This window comes from Lissotriton helveticus, chromosome 1_1 (genome assembly GCF_964261635.1).
Source record: "Lissotriton helveticus chromosome 1_1, aLisHel1.1, whole genome shotgun sequence".
Lineage (NCBI taxonomy): Eukaryota > Metazoa > Chordata > Amphibia > Caudata > Salamandridae > Lissotriton > Lissotriton helveticus.
In genome coordinates, this window is record NC_136057.1 from 2,113,759,669 (window position 1) to 2,113,772,454 (window position 12,786).

Here is a 12,786-nt window from a genome sequence, read left to right on the forward strand (position 1 = left end):
AGTGCATTATAGGTTTAAGACTCGGCTATTGGAGTTATACGCGTATCAAAGCATAGCGGGACTAGCGCGGTGCTACGTGGCAATCTAAAAAGCTGTCTTGGGTAATGGTTCTCCACCTGTGTTAGCTTCTTCAAATTAAGGTGGCCCCAAAGCTCTGCGCCTTATAGAGCCCCACCTCTCGCCTGAGCCCTATAGATTTCAATTGCTGGACTAATGGTTCTTTTGCTAGACTTGTTAAAAACCTTCATGATGCCACCTGAAGATTGTGCTAGTTTAAGCGTAGAGTTCGAGGCATGTGGGCTGCTAAATTCATATCTATAGCATAGATCGCCGCCTAGTGTTGGGTCCGGATGATTGCACGTTGTTGTCCTGGAAGAGTCTTCGAAGTATCACGAGATAGGTGGCTCCTCCCCTGGACTACAGTGCGCATGGGCATCGACTCCATCCCCAGATTGTTTTTTTCCGCCATTGGGTTCGGATGTGATTTCGACTTCTCCTGTTCGGAATCGATATAAAAAACTTTTTCAAGGCTTACCCCGTCGGTATTGTTCGCGTTCGGTCTCTTGTATACTCCAACTCGTCGAGTCGGATATCTGAGGAGTCGGGTGACTCTTCGGTCATCGAGGCCCTGTCGACGCAGCAAGACTTTCAACGGCATGGAACGGAGTCCGTTCAAGAACTGTCCCGTGTGTGGTTCGAAGTACCCACACATCGACGTACACCCGGTGTGCAACAAGTGCCTGTCGCCGGACCATGACGAGGCCAACTGTATGGCCTGTTCGAGATTTAGATCGAAGAAGACGATCAAGCTTCGGCGCGTGGCGCGCCTCGAGGCCCAGCGGTCGGCCCGGCGCCGGACGACATCTTCGAAAACCCTGAAGCAGACGAGCTAGAGCATCACCTGCAAATTTCACCTACATCGGCGGAGGTCGAGCACGACTACGGAGCAGACGTCGCAGGCCTAGACCTAGAGGAAAACGTCGATGAGGTAGAGGACGACGAAGAAGCATATGGGGCCATGGAAGATAGCTCGGAGGAAGAGCTATGCCCCGTTCGTACTCTTACAATGGCTCAGGTCACGGGATCGCCACACGGCCTTACCCACGACCTTCCACCTTGATCCACGGCCCCGCCTTCCGGCCCGGCTACGGACACCTCAGCGGAGCCGCCATTAACGAAATCGAAACCGAAACAAAACAAAAGATGGACGACGTGCCATCGAAACCAAAGACGGCTGCTCTGCCATCGACGCCGTCGTCTTCGGAGGCCTCAAAGTCTAAAAAGGCTATCGACCCGGCAAAGGTGCCGAAAGTGGTCAAGGAACGCAGCTCGAAGAAAGTCGTCGAGCCGCTATCCGGCAAGGTGGTCGAATCTAAGTCAAAGAAGACTGTCGAACCTCCAGCGGGCAAGGCTGCCGATCCAAAAGCCAAGGGGGCCGTCGAGACAGTCGGCAAAGGGCACCGAGCCGAAGTCTGGAGTCCCGACGCCAAAGGCAAAGGCTGTCGATCCGAAGCGGTCGGCGTCGACGCCTGCGACCACGGAAGCTGATCGTGGCGCTCCAGTCGGCGACGCGCCTGCGCCTCAAGCGGCGAAACCGAAGTCATCGACGCTCGGGTCTTCCCCTGGAGGTGGATCGAGGTCATCGGTCGGGTCGACGAAACCATCCGCTTCCTTTACGAAGCATGTCTCGGACTCCCTCAAGCGGATACGGGACAAGGAGTCGGAGCCGAAAACACCTTCAGCACCTAAAACGTTGGCCCCACCGAAGAAGGCTTCAATGCCGATCCTCTACACTCTACCGCCTAAGGTGGCGCCGAAGGCTTTTTCACCACGGATGGTGACCAAGGACTCTGCGGTGTCGACGCAAACTCACCCGAGTGGAAGTTTAAGTCATCGACAACCTGTGCTAGAGGAGCAGTCGGCGCATATCATCGACGCCGACACTGGAAAACTCACGATCTACAAGAGGAAAATCACATCCCAGCCCCTGGAATCGTTTGTGATTCCTCTGAAGCGGAAGAGACCAGCACCAGAGGCACCAGTACTGGTTGAGCAAATTCTCCCACACCCTAGGAGGAGTGCAACGCCTTCACCCACTTGCTCAGATGGAGAAGGGGGTGAGCAAGATGAGGAGTATAGTTTTCCTACAAACACAGACCCTGATGAGCAACAGGACTCGTGGATGGACACTGGTGATCAAGGAGACCAGCAGGTTGTCCAGGACCCTCAGGTTTATAGCGTGAAAACGTCTCCAACTGAAGACTCTGCGGCATTTAATGCCTTGATTGAAAGGGCAGCTCTTAACCATAAGGTGGAAATGCATGCTGACCCTGTGGAAGTTGACTTTCTGTTTGATACTTTCTCTGCTGCAGAAAAAACTATGAAAACTCTTCCTATGCTAAAAGGGGTCCTGAAGCATGCCACGGACATTTTCGAGGAACCCACTAGAGCAAGGGTTGTCCACCCCAGAATCGAAAAGAAATACAGAGCCGCACCTGGAGAACCAACTTACATACGGGGCCAGTTGCCTTTAGACTCTTTGGTGGTCTCTAATGCCCGCAAGAGGGCGAATTCTCAAACAACGGGTGAAGCTCCTCCCCCGGACAAAGAGTCAAAAGTGCTAGAGGCATCTGGGAAGAGGGTGGCAGCTCAAGCAGCCAACATATGGCGCATCTCAAACACGCAAGCGCTGTTGGCCAGATACGATAGGGCACATTATGACACCCTAGAACAATTGTTGCAACACCTTCCAGACCAGTTTAAAGAGGGAGCGGAGATGGTTATCCAAGAGGGCAAGCTCATCTCCAATGCTGCGATAAAATGTGCGCTCGACGTTGCGGACACAGCAGCGAGAGCAATCAACACTAGGGTGATGTTGAGGCGTCAAGCATGGATCCGCATCTCAGGGTTCAAGCCAGAGATCCAGACTACTATCCTGAGCCAGCCCGTTAATCCAGGCAGGTTATTTGGCCCAGAGGTTGACACCACCCTCTGAAAAATCAAAAAAGATACTGAGACGGCCAAATCCATGAGTGCTCTCCAGTCTCAGCAATTCAGAGGGAACACTTTTCGACGCTCAGGCAATCGAGGTGTTACCAGAGGACACTTGGCACAGCAGACGCCATTCAATAAAGGGGGGGGCACAATCCTCGTACCCCAAGCAGGGTAGAGGAGGTTACCGTGGAAACAGCGCCAAGGGCAGAGGCAACAACAGCTCCCATTCCTCTGCCACCACCAAACAGTGACTACCTGTCACTGCCCCCCGACCATCCAACACCTGTCGGGGGGAGACTCCAACAGTTCCTGCCAGTCTGGAAGTCCATCACCATAGACAGGTGGGTAAGGAAACTTATCCAGTACGGCTATTGTTTGGAGTTAACGTCCACTCCACCCAACATACCACCAAAGCACCGTCCTATGTCAGTAGAGCACTTGCACTTATTGCAGCAGGAGGTACTCGTCATGCTGCAAAAAGGCGCAATAGAGCTCGTGCCAGTGGAGGAAGAAGGCACAGGGGTGTATTCCCTGTACTTCTTGAACCCAAAGAAGGACGGCTCACTCAGACCCATTCTGGACCTCAGGCCTCTGAACCAGTACATTCTTTCAGAACACTTTCACATGTTGACACTGCAGCATGTTTTTCCATTGCTAAACCAGGGGGACTTCCTAGCAACCTTAGACCTCAAGGATGCTTACTTTCACATTCCACTCCATCCATCCCACAGAAAGTACCTCAGGTTCACCATCCAAAACAGGCATTACCAATTCAAGGTCCTACCCTTCGGAGTGACCACTGCCCCCAGAGTGTTCACGAAATGTCTGGCGACAGTGGCGGTGCACCTCAGGAGGCAGAACATATATGTCTACCCTTACTTGGACGACTAGCTCGTTCAGGCAAAGTCTGCTCAACAGTGCGCCGCAGGCATGTCCCACACCATTCACCTCCTTCACAGTCTGGGATTTTCTCTAAATTATCCAAAGTCGCACCTTCAGCCAGCCCACGTGCGGCAGTATTTGGGCGCGACGATAGATAATCTGGCTGCCACAGCGCAGCCGAACCCAGCGAGGATCGACAACATCCAGTCGCTCATCCAGGGGTTCAGACCGCAACACTCCCTTCCAGCGAGAGTGTTCATGCAGTTGATAGGCATGATGGCCTCCTGCATCTTCATAGTCCCGCACGCACGGTTGCATATGCGTCCGCTCCAGGAGTGCTTAGCACATCAGTGGACTCAGGCTCAAGGACAGTTGAAAGACCTAGTGTTTGTGACCGGTCGGGCATGCAACTCTCTGCATTAGTGGAATCCACACAACCTTTGCAAGGGCCGACCGTTCCAAGAGCCTGTGCCACAGATTATCCTGACGACGGACGCATCTCTCCAGGGATGGGGAGCTCATGTGCTCCACTACACGGTGCAGGGACTATGGACAACGCAGCCAAAGATGCACATCAACTACCTAGAACTGATGGCAATCTTCATGGCACTCAAGTCCTTCAAAGTACATCTGTGCAACAAGGTCGTGTTGATCCGGACGGACAACGTGACGGCCATGTACTACATCCGAAAGCAGGGAGGTACACACTCTCCACAGTTGTCTCATCTGGCTCAGAGCATGTGGAAGTGGGCCATTCAGAGGAACATCTTCCTCATGGCGGAACACCTCCCGGGCAAGGACAATCAGATGGCGGATCTGCTCAGCAGGTACAGCCATCAGATGCACGAGTGGGAGTTACATCCATCAGTACTCCGCCCGTACTTTCAGCAGTGGGGTCATCCACAGATAGACCTGTTTGCCACAAGGGAAAACGCAAAATGCCAAAGCTTTGCCGCCAGGTTCCCTCACCCACAGTCGCAGGGCAATGCGATATGGATGAACTGGTCAGGCAAATTTGCGTACGCTTTTCCCCCAGCACCTCTCATTCCGCTGGTGGCAAGAAAGTTAAAGCAACACTCAATGACGCTCATCCTGGTTGCTCCCATGTGGGCATGCCAACCATGGTACACCACGTTTCTAGAACTCTCCGTGGTACCGCATCAAAGGCTGCGCCTCACACCCAGGCTTTTGACGCAGAACCATGGCGACATTCAGCATCCAGATCCGCAACAGCTGAATCTGGCGATCTGGCTCCTGATGTCTTAGAGTTTGGCTACCTTAATCAGCCTCCCGAATGCATGGACATCATACGGGAGGCGAGAAAGCCCACTACCAGAGCCTGCTATGCAGCAAAATGGAAGTGGTTTGTCATTTACTGTACAGACCACCATATCAACCCGCTAGATGCATCCATTCCTAACATCATCTGCTATTTGTTACATCTTTACAAATGCAATCTAGCATACGCTTCCATTCGGATACACTTATCCGCCATAGCGGCTTACCTTCAAAACAGGCAGCATGTCTCTGTCTTCAGAGTGCCTGCCATTAAAGCCTTCCTGGAAGGGTTGAAACGTGTCATCCCTCCCAGGACCCCGCCAGCTCCTGTATGGAACCTTAATGTGGTCCTCACCAGGTTGATGGGCCCACCTTTTGAGCCTCTACATTCCTGTGAGATTCAATTCTTGACATGGAAAGTGGCTTTTCTCATTGCCATCACGTCTCTTAGGCGTGTTTAGTGAGCTACAGGCGCTCACGATACAAGAGCCATTTATCCAAATTCATTCAAACAGGGTGGTGCTCCGCACAAACCCCAAGTTCCTTCCTAAGGTGGTGTCGCAGTTTCATGTCAACCAAACCATCGAACTGCCCGCATTCTTTCCAAACCCTGACACTGTAGCAGAAAGAATGCTCCATACGCTGGACGTCAAAAGGGCGTTAATGTACTACATTGACAGAACAAAAGGTTTTCGCAAAACACAACAGCTCTTTGTTGCCTTCTCGGCCCAGCACAAGGGCAACCCCATTTCCAAAGCAGGAATAGCCAGGTGGATCGTTAAGTGTATTCAGATTTGCTATCAGAAAGCTAAGCGCACTTTAACGGTCCCCCCCCAGGGCACACTCCACACGCAAGTTGGGAGCCTCCATGGCATTACTCGGTAACATTCCTTTAGAAGACATTTGTAGAGCAGCCACATGGTCTACACCACATACGTTTACCAAACATTACTGTGTAGATGTGCATTCCAAGCAGCAGGCAGCTGTAGGACAGGCTGTTCTTAAAACACTCTTTCAGACTTCTGCAGCTGGCACGGGCGGCCGCCGTTAATGGAGGGACTGCTATGTATTCTATGCTATAGATATGAATTTAGCAGCCCACATGCCTCGAACTGAATATGCTACTTACCAGTATGCATCTGTTCTTGGCATGTAGGGCTGCTAACATTCATATCGCCCGCCCTCCTCCCCGGCGCCCGTAGCGGCTGCAGACTTTTCTTGCATTCAACAATTAGCATGGACAGCGCTTACGCTATTACACTCCATCTTTGCCACAATGGCTAAAAACAATCTGGGGATGGAGTCGATGCCCATGCACACTGTAGTCCAGGGGAGGAGCCACCTATCTCGTGATACTTCGAAGACTCTTCCAGGACAACAACGTGCAATCATCCGGACCCAACACTAGGCGGCGATCTATGCTATAGATATGAATGTTAGCAGCCCTACATGCCAAGAACAGATGCATACTGGTAAGTAGCATATTCATTTTGTAATGTGTGCTCCCCATTCCATAGTCTCAGAGATTGTAATGCCTAAGTAAACAAATGACGACACTCTCAAGGGGTTTGCTTTTAGGGACGGGTTAGGACGTGTGCCTTTTGCGCAATTAAAATCTATAAATTTGGTTTTCGCTAGATTTATTTCTAAGCCTCTGGCTCTTCAGAACAACTCAAATTTGTCCTAAACCCTTTCTTGAACGAGTTACCACCTCGTTTGAGTTGTTTGTAAAATTTTGTTTCACGTAAGGGTTTAATTTGCAAAACATTAATTCGTACGATAAGCAATAGGTATTTGGAAGGGCCTTAAATCCGCCCCTTCCAACTTATTTTTTCTTATTGTTTTCTAAACTCATTTAATGATTCTGGAAACCTTTCCAAGAATCATTGTTGAGTTTAATACATTTCAAGAAGTGCCTTTTAGCTGTCTCAAGCCCTTAGATTTATGGAATCTGGGGGTTTGGAATAGGTAAACCATTTATACATCAAGCCTCTTGTAAGAAAGTGAGGTTTTTTTTGTAAGGGACACCCAGTTTTGGTGCGAAGGGGTTTGAGAGCTGCTAATATCCTGAAAAGTATATTTGATTGAGGCTATAATTCAGGCATATCTGTAAGGTAAAAGTAACAATTGGCCATATCCTTGATTAAAACTGATTGTAAGGGTGATGTAGCAAGTCACCATTTTTTGGGAATTTCAAAGCAGGGCACTGGATTAAGCCTAGCGTGATGTAAATTGCACATGGAAAATGACTAATCATACTAGCTTAGACCATTAAAGTGTTTTGGAAAGGGTGCCTAGATATACCCGCTTTCCCGGTCAGCCGAATTAAGACCTTGGTTGTTATAACATCTGGTCATGCGTGCTCAATGAATAGACCTGGGGAACCTTTTGATGGGAGTAATCTTGATATCCTCTTGCCTGAAAGGACCTTTTGATGGATTAACCCGTGGCAGCTGCCCAGAGATCGGCCACACATCCAAACTGATTTTTGTCAGAAAAGTAGATTGGGGGGGGGGGGGATATTTGTCTTTTTTAGTGTTAAGAGTTCCCAGTCTCCTGTCTTATTCTGTAGCAGTTTCTCCATACCTAGTGAGTATAGTATTCTAGTTATGTACATGCTTCCCTCTCAAGTTCAAAATCAACCGCTCTGACCTCTCCTGATTGTTGAATGGGCTTGATGGTAAGGGGACAATAGGACATTGTTGAATGGGCTTGATGGTAAGGGGACAATAGGACATATCTTTGTAATTTGTATTAGAACATTGGCACAAGCTTTCCACATCAAACCGTTATCGGGTGTAAGAAAAAAAAAACGAATGGATGAGATGCATTCAATCAATTTTAATTGAATGCTCTAAAGTTAAAGATACAAAAACTTGACTGCCGGCCGATCGCCAGATTAGGAGTTTCCTTGTCTGGCATGTGGTCTTTTGGCGTTCCCACAGTGGTGCCGTTGTAAAAGCACGTTCCTGCACGACATGGACTATGAAGTCCATGATTGTCAGGAACTGGGAGTGCATGCAGACTGGGTGGGGGGGGGGGGTGGAGGGTGGGTTACACCATGGCCTGAAGCACCAGGGGGCCCTGTGGGGCCCTCCCTACCAGCTGTTTCAATGCGTGAACACCACCATGAGACCATTGGTAGTGAGCAACTCTTGATGTGCTTAGCGGGACTTCAACGGCCCTGCCAGACATATTGCGGCCTCACGCCGCTGCACCTCCAACCGGGATTGCGGATCCCTGGTGGTTGTGGCGGTGCCATGGAGGTCTGAACTCCTAATCAAATCCTAAGTCGCTACCAACAAAATACATTTGGAAAGGTCAATGGTTGGCTTTTAGATTTGTATTAGAGGTTGGTTGTTTTCTAGAATGGTGTGACCTCAAATAAGTTGTTAAATGTGTGCTTACATTCTTTTAGGTGGTTGAGATCAAAATATTGCAAATTATTACATGATTTCAAAGTATTGGAGCCCATGGCACAGTGTGTGAACTTAAAATGACTTTTTCCTTTTTTATAGTAACAGAAGTAAACAACGAAGAGGAAGAAAAGCGCAAGATTGAAGCAAGAAGAGAGAAGCAGAGACGACGACGAGAAAAAAATAATGAAAAGTACGGTGATGGATACAGGATTGTCATAATGATAAATGGTTCATAGTAGGCTGTTGCAAATGAATTTAAGTGCCTCCTTAGTCCTGTACTAGTTAATCAGGGCTCTGATAGATGGGTGTGAGTTGGCTTGTGTTTGTTACTGACACCAGTGTTTCTTGAAGGAGGTCCGGTTTAATATCTGAAAGTCTATTTTGCAAGTCTAATTTAAGTGAATTGTTTGTTCGAGGCATGTGGCCTGCTGAATTCATATCTATAGCATAGATCGCCGCCTAGTGTTGGGTCCGGATGATTGCACATTGTTGTCCTGGAAGAGTCTTCGAAGTATCACAAGATAGGTGGCTCCTCCCCTGGACTAAAGTGCGCATGGCAATCTACTCCATCCTCGGGTTGTTTTTTCCGGCCATTGGGTTCGGATGTAATTTCGTTATCTCCAGTTCGGAATCAACAAACTTTTTCGAGGCCCGAAGGCCTTTTTCAAACAGTCGGTATTGTTGGCGTTTGGTGCCCAGTTCTGTTTCGACTCAGTTCCCGAGTTGGATATCCAGGGAGTCGCGTGACTCTTCGGTGATCAAGGCCCAGTCAACGCAGCAAGACCTTCGACGACACAACATGGAACGGAGCCCGTTCAAGAAGTGTCCCGTGTGTGGATCGAAGTATCCCCACATCGACGTCCACCCGGTGTGCAACAAGTGCCTGTCGCCGGACCACGATGAAGCCAGCTGTATGGCTTGTTCCAGGTTTCGTTCGAAGAAGACGATTCGGCGCGTGGCGCGCCTGGAGGCCCGGCAGTCGGCCCCGGCGGACATCTTCGACAACGATGAAGCAGACCAACACGAAGTTCAGATGCAGATTTGACCTCCAGCGGAGGAAATCGACTACGACTATGCAGCGGATGTCGAAGGCCTTGAAGTGGAAGAAGTCGTCGACGAGGTAGGAGACGACAATGAGGCCTATGGGGCCATGGAAGATAGTTCAGAGGAAGAGCTATGCCCCGTTCAAACAATTACAAAGGCTCAGGTCGAGGGATCGCCACACAGCCTTACCCAAGACCTTATACCAGGATCCACGGCCCGCCTCCAGGCCCGGCTACGGACACTTCGGCGGAGCCGCCATTGTCGAAACCGAAAGTGAAACCATTGGTGTCGACAAAAACGAAAGTGGTTGAGACGCCATCGAAACCGAAGACGTCTGCTCCTCTGTCGACACCCTCGTCTTCCGAGGAGTCGGGGCAACCCAAGCCAACGAAAGCTATCGACCCGGTGAAGTCGGGCAAAGGCGTCGAGCCGAAGATGGTCAAGGGCGTCGAGCCGAAGTCCAAGAAGGGCTTCGAGCCGAAGACTGGGGCCCCGAAACAAGTAATCCAGGCCGCCGATCCGAAACAACCGGTGTCGACGTCTGCTGCCACGGAAGGAGGGCGTAGCGCCCCTAAGAAGGATGCTCCTACGCCTCGGCCGGAAAAGCCCAAGTCATCGACGCTCGAGTCTTCACATGTTGGTGGACCGAGATCGTCTGTCGGGTCGACGAAACCGTCCGCTTCCTTTACGAAGCAGGTCTCGGACTCCCTGAAACGCATCAGGGACAAGGCTTCGGTGGAAGAACCAAAGACACCTTCCACCCCGAAGCAATCTGTCCCGACGCCAAAGTCTTCGACGCCAATCCTCTTCACGTTGCTGCCGAAGGTGGCACCGAAGGCCTTCGCACCACGATCCGTGCCCGAAGCGCACTTGCAGGGATCTGCGGGGTCGAAGCCAACTCACCTGGCTGGGAGCTTGAAGCATCGACCACCCTTGGTAGAGGAGCAGTCTGAGCATTTCATTGATGCCGACACCGGGAAGCTTACGCTTTACAAAAGAAAGATCACGGCGACACAGCCTTTGGAGTCATACACAATTCCTCTAAAGCGCAAGAAGCCTGCTTCAGATTCACCAGTCTTGGTCGAGCCAATGGTTCCTCGGACTCCAAGAATTGCCACACCCTCACCCACTTATTCGGATGTGGAGGATGCTGGGGATGAGGACGAGGAATACAACTTTCCTGCCAACACGGATCCTGATGAACAGGACTCATGGGCAGGGGCAGGAGACCAAGGGGATCGGCAAACCGCCCATGACCCTCAGGTGTACAACGTCAAGACCTCTCCCACTGAGGATTCTGCGGCATTTAATGCCTTAATTGAGAGGGCGGCTAAGAACCACGACGTTCAGCTGCATGCTGACCCTGTTGAGGTGGACTTCCTCTTTGACACTTTTTCAACAGCTGAAAAGACTGTAAAGACTCTCCCAATGCTAAAGGGTAGTCAACCCTAGAATTGAGAAAAAATACAGACCGGCACCTGGCGATCCAACCTACATCAAGGGCCAGTTGCCATTGGACTATCTAGTCGTTTCTAATGCCCGCAAAAGAGCGAATTCGCAAACCACGGGTGAAGCTCCTCCCCCGGACAAAGAATCCAAAGTGCTGGAGGCATCAGGAAAGAGAGTAGCAGCTCAGGCGGCCAATATCTGGCGTATCTCTAACACGCAGGCACTCTTGGTTAGATAAGACAGGACACACTAGAGACCCTGTTGCAACATCTACCAGACCAATATAAAGAGGCAGCGGAGATGCTTATCCAGGAAGGGAAACTCATCTCCAACGCTTCCATTAAGTGTGCACTAGACGTTGCGGACACTGCAGCCAGGGCAATTAACACTAGTGTGATGTTGAGACGTCAGGCATGGCTCAGAATTTCCGGGTTTAAGCCGGAGATAGACTACCATCCTCAACCAGCCGGTAAACCCTGACCGATTACTTGGTCCTGAGGTGGATACCACCCTGGAAAAAATAAAGAAGGATACCGAGACTGCGAAGTCCATGGGAGCTCTCCAGTCCCAACAGTTTAGAGGGAGCACTTTTCGTCGCTCAGGCAATAGAGGTGTTTCCAGAGGCCAGATGTCCCAGCAAACGCAATTCAATAAAGGTGAGGCGCAATCCTCTTACACCAAGCAAAGTAGAGGAGGATACTGGGACAACAGCACCAAGGGCAGAGGCAGGGGCAACAACAACTCCCGTTCCTCCGCCGCCAACAAACAGTGACGCCCTGTCACTGCCCCCCGACCATTCCACACCTGTCGGGGGGGAGACTCCAGCAGTTCCTGCCAGTCTGGAAATCCATCACCACAGACAGGTGGGTCAGGAAGCTTATCCAATTCGGTTATTGTTTGGAGCTAACATCCACTCCACCCAACATGCCACCAAAACACCGTCCTATGTCCACAGAGCATTTGCACTTTTCGCAGCAGGAGGTTCTTGTCATGCTGCAAAAAGGCGCATTAGAGCTCGTGCCAGTGGAGGAAGAAGGCACAGGAGTGTACTCCCTGTACTTCTTGATCCCAAAGAAGGACGGGTCCCTCAGACCTATTCTGGACCTCAGACCCCTAAACCAGTATATTCTCTCCGAACACTTCCACATGCTAACACTGCAGCAAGTTCTTCCGTTGCTCAATCAGGGAGACTTCCTCACAACCTTGGATCTCAAGGATGCTTACTTTCACATTCCACTCCATCCATCACACAGGAAATACCTCAGATTCACCATTCAAAATCGGCATTATCAATTCAAGGTCCTTCCTTTCGGAGTGACAACGGCCCCCAGAGTGTTCACGAAATGTCTGGCGACAGTGGCTGCGCACCTCAGGAGACAGAACGTCCATGTCTACCCTTATCTGGACGACTGGCTGGTTCAGGCAAAGTCAGCCGAGCAGTGCGCCACCGACATGTCCCACACCATTCACCTTCTTCACGGTCTGGGCTTCTCACTGAACTATCCGAAGTCGCACCTTCAGCCAGCCCATGTGCGGCAGTATCTGGGTGCGAAAATAGATACTCGGGCGGCCACGGCTCAGCCAAATTCAGTGAGGATCGACAACATCCAGTCGCTAATCCAAAAGTTCAGACCGCAACACTCACTTCCAGTAAGAGTGTTCATGCAGTTGATAGGCATGATGGCCTCCTACATCTTCATAGTCCCGCACGCGCGGTTAC

The 12,786-nt window shown here is 50.6% G+C and overlaps 1 protein-coding gene across 1 annotated transcript in view; it reads left to right on the forward strand.

The window, feature by feature from the left end:
- The window catches only part of LOC144756356 (DBIRD complex subunit ZNF326-like), a 254,068-nt gene that overhangs the window by 32,863 nt on the left and 208,419 nt on the right, over window positions 1-12,786 (forward strand). Inside the window, exon 5 of the mRNA XM_078646121.1 lies at window positions 8,673-8,763. Coding sequence (XP_078502247.1) covers window positions 8,673-8,763 — 91 coding nt within the window. The remainder of the gene's footprint in view (window positions 1-8,672; window positions 8,764-12,786) is intronic.